Genomic DNA, 2984 nt, shown 5'->3' on the forward strand with positions numbered 1-2984 from the left:
TCTTTGTATGCTTTGGTGATCCTAAGGCAAAGCACTTCCAATATTTCCTTTGTCTATGCTTTAATGTTTTAGTTTTTGCTTTAGGATAAGCAAATGCTCAAGTGTGGGGAGTTTGATAAATGCTTGTGATAAGAATGCGAGGTGTTCTTTTCTACGATAAGCATTACGTTATCGAGTTTTAATGCTAATATGTACATTTATGTTAGTTTCATGCATATAGGGTTGTGAAGATGAATGTGGAGAAAGAAGCCAATGTAGCTCATGAATGCATCATTTGGTGGAAATCTTTAGAAGGTTCAAACGCGAAGACATAAGTTAGTTCATGATGCGAGAATGTCGCTCAATCTCCTTGTATTCAAGTTAGCATAGCGATTTGAGGGGCACAAGTGGGTAGTCACATTCAAGCATTCCAACTTGTGCATGGATAGCAAGATGTCACCAATGTGTCCGTTTTTGGAGAAGCAAAGCGATCTCGGGCGTAAGCGTATGCCCGCTTTATGTTACCTCGATGAAATCATGGATTCGGGGTATTACAGGGACGGTGACTGTAGCAAAATCTTGTAGCAAACAATGTAGCGGTATTGTTCGCAGCCAGCCAAAGAAGGAGTAAAACAGAGAATCCCACATGGGCGTGTGGAAAGTTCCACGGGCGTGGGTTCGCCCGGCGAAAAATCCATAAGACGCCCACATGGGCATGTGGATTCCCGATTCATGACTCGTATTTAAAGCGTGATTTCAGCTCCGCTTTGAGGATGTCGTTTTCTCTATCTTTTTCTCCAACATCGAGAGGTTGTGGCTAGGGTTTTTGAGATGTATTGGCTAGGGATTTTGGAGAGGTTCTACGGCTCGACATCGCGCTCCATTTGGAAGAAGGTTAGTAGGAGAGCTTTCGTCGGCACCCGATCGCAAGGTGTATCCTAGGCGGACAAAAGGGACCTTTGGACAAGTAGAGGACTCTCCACAAGACTATCGCCATGACTAACGAGGGGGTTTTCTATGGATTCTTTGCTTTTACATTTGATTTCATTGATTGTAATTAGCTCCATGGAGGCTAAAACCCCTAGTGGGTACTTGGATATTTGTGAACCCTAGGATGTATTTGTTTCATTGAACCTTTTATTATGCTTTTCAATTAATTGATGTTTTATTTGAGTTCCAATCTTGTATGCTTGATTGTGTGAATACTCTCTTAGGTGACACTAGGGTTAAGAGTTCTTGTTGGTAACTCTTGTGTTGAGTGACCCTACCACGAGAGTTAGACAAAGCTAGATTGGAGAGGGTTGAGAGGGTGAGTCGAGGAGGTAGCGGAGGGTCCCTTTTCCCTCCATTTGTAATTTATTCTACCTCCATTTTTCTCAGAGCTCTTTGTTGTTATAGTAGAGTCGATGGCTAAGGGGATGACCTTCCGCTAGGAGCTTAGTTGCGGGGCAACTGGTGAAGCGTTAAAAGTGATTTTAGGAAGATGTCTACATCTAGGGCTTAGTTGTAGAGGGCAACGGAGCTCTTTGTGGCTAGGGATCTTCCACCGGACCAAAAGGGTTAGGTCTCACATCTAGGAGAGGATTTATCACTTGCAATCTTAAGAACTCATTCCGATTCTATACGAGTCTGAGGTTGAGAGGTTATTCAATTTCTCCTCAGGACATGTATAAAGATAGGTATGGTTGACCTTAGATTTGGACCATGTATTTAGGGATCTCCACGACTCATTAATGCATTAGTTAGAAAGCATAATAGAGGGTTTTACACTTGAAATAATTATTCTAGGCAGAACAATATCCGTTTACCCTCACTTATATCGATTGCCTTACCTCCCTTTACTTGCACTCTTTCTCTTCTTTCTTTTTAACTTTTGTTACATTACATTTTGTCACACAAATCACTATTCACTTTTCATTTAGTTAAGAAACACATTGAAGTGTTTTATTCCCTACTCTCGTGGATACGATACCCACTCATCGGGATTTATTACTTTCGACAAACCCGTGCACTTGCGGGACATACTCAAGGGGCATTGTCATTTACCTCAACTCATTTAACTCGGGTTAGGAACATTTAGTAAGTCTTGCACTTCATGTCTAAATCTTAGGGTGATCATTGCCTCGGTGCCTCATCTTTATTGATTGAGATCTCCCTTGTTTTTCTACTTTACCTTGCTTGCTTGTGATTTTTCTTATTCTTGCAATTAAGTTCATTTATCACAATCTTCATTTTTGACTAGATAACTGAGTGAAGTGGTTACTACTAATACTTTCATTCCTTTTAGATTCGACTACCCATCTCATCTCGGTATTTTTATTACTCGAGCTACGGTGCACTTGTGGTACACACGTGTAATTTGGTCATGTCAACCACCATCATATCCTCTTCCTCTACCTCTGAAACCTCTACATCTTTCTCTATTGAAGTCAGTTGGCCAATTTTCACACTCTTGAGGACCACCACTGCTTGTAGATGCCTCCCCCTTCACATAGAGAACCTTGTATGTTTGTTGATCCACAAATCTATCAAATATTGCTTCATAAGCTTGCAGAATGCCACTCAGCTCATCTAAAGACAATTGATCAACATCTCTAGCTTCTTTTATAGAAGTAATCATATGATCATATTTGGGAGTTAAACTTCTCGTCACTTTTGAACCAACTTCCTTCTCTTCTAAGTCATAGCCAAGCCCATTAATTTTGTTCACAAGAATAATAATTCTTGACACATATTGTTGAACTCTTTCACCTTCTCTCATTTGTAGAACTTCAAATTTTTATCTATGCGTTTGTCTTCTCACAGAGATAATTCGAGAGGATCCATGATCCTAAGTTTGAATGTGCTCCCATGCTTCTTTTGAACTTGTGAATATCACAGTACGATAAAAAATACTATCTTCCACAGATTGTTAAATGAGATATAAAGCTTTAGCGTCATCATTACAACTACTCCCCATAGATTTTGAGATCTAAAAAGGGTTACCACACTACCCTCTACTTAAC

The 2984-nt window shown here is 40.2% G+C and overlaps 1 protein-coding gene across 1 annotated transcript; it reads right to left on the reverse strand.

Annotated features, from left to right (window-relative positions):
- Positions 1–2347: 2347 nt before the first annotated feature.
- Positions 2348–2740, reverse strand: LOC120268553. The gene has a single exon (XM_039275899.1). The coding sequence runs from the start codon at positions 2738–2740 to the stop codon at positions 2348–2350; it is 393 nt and encodes a 130-aa protein (XP_039131833.1).
- Between the last annotated feature and the right edge of the window lie 244 nt (positions 2741–2984).

This window comes from Dioscorea cayenensis, chromosome 9 (genome assembly GCF_009730915.1).
Source record: "Dioscorea cayenensis subsp. rotundata cultivar TDr96_F1 chromosome 9, TDr96_F1_v2_PseudoChromosome.rev07_lg8_w22 25.fasta, whole genome shotgun sequence".
Taxonomy (NCBI): domain Eukaryota; kingdom Viridiplantae; phylum Streptophyta; class Magnoliopsida; order Dioscoreales; family Dioscoreaceae; genus Dioscorea; species Dioscorea cayenensis.

Excerpts from the sequence above, each read along its gene's own strand:
- LOC120268553 (XM_039275899.1), bottom strand. The coding sequence starts at position 2,740 with ATGAGAGAAGGTGAAAGAGTTCAACAATATGTGTCAAGAATTATTATT.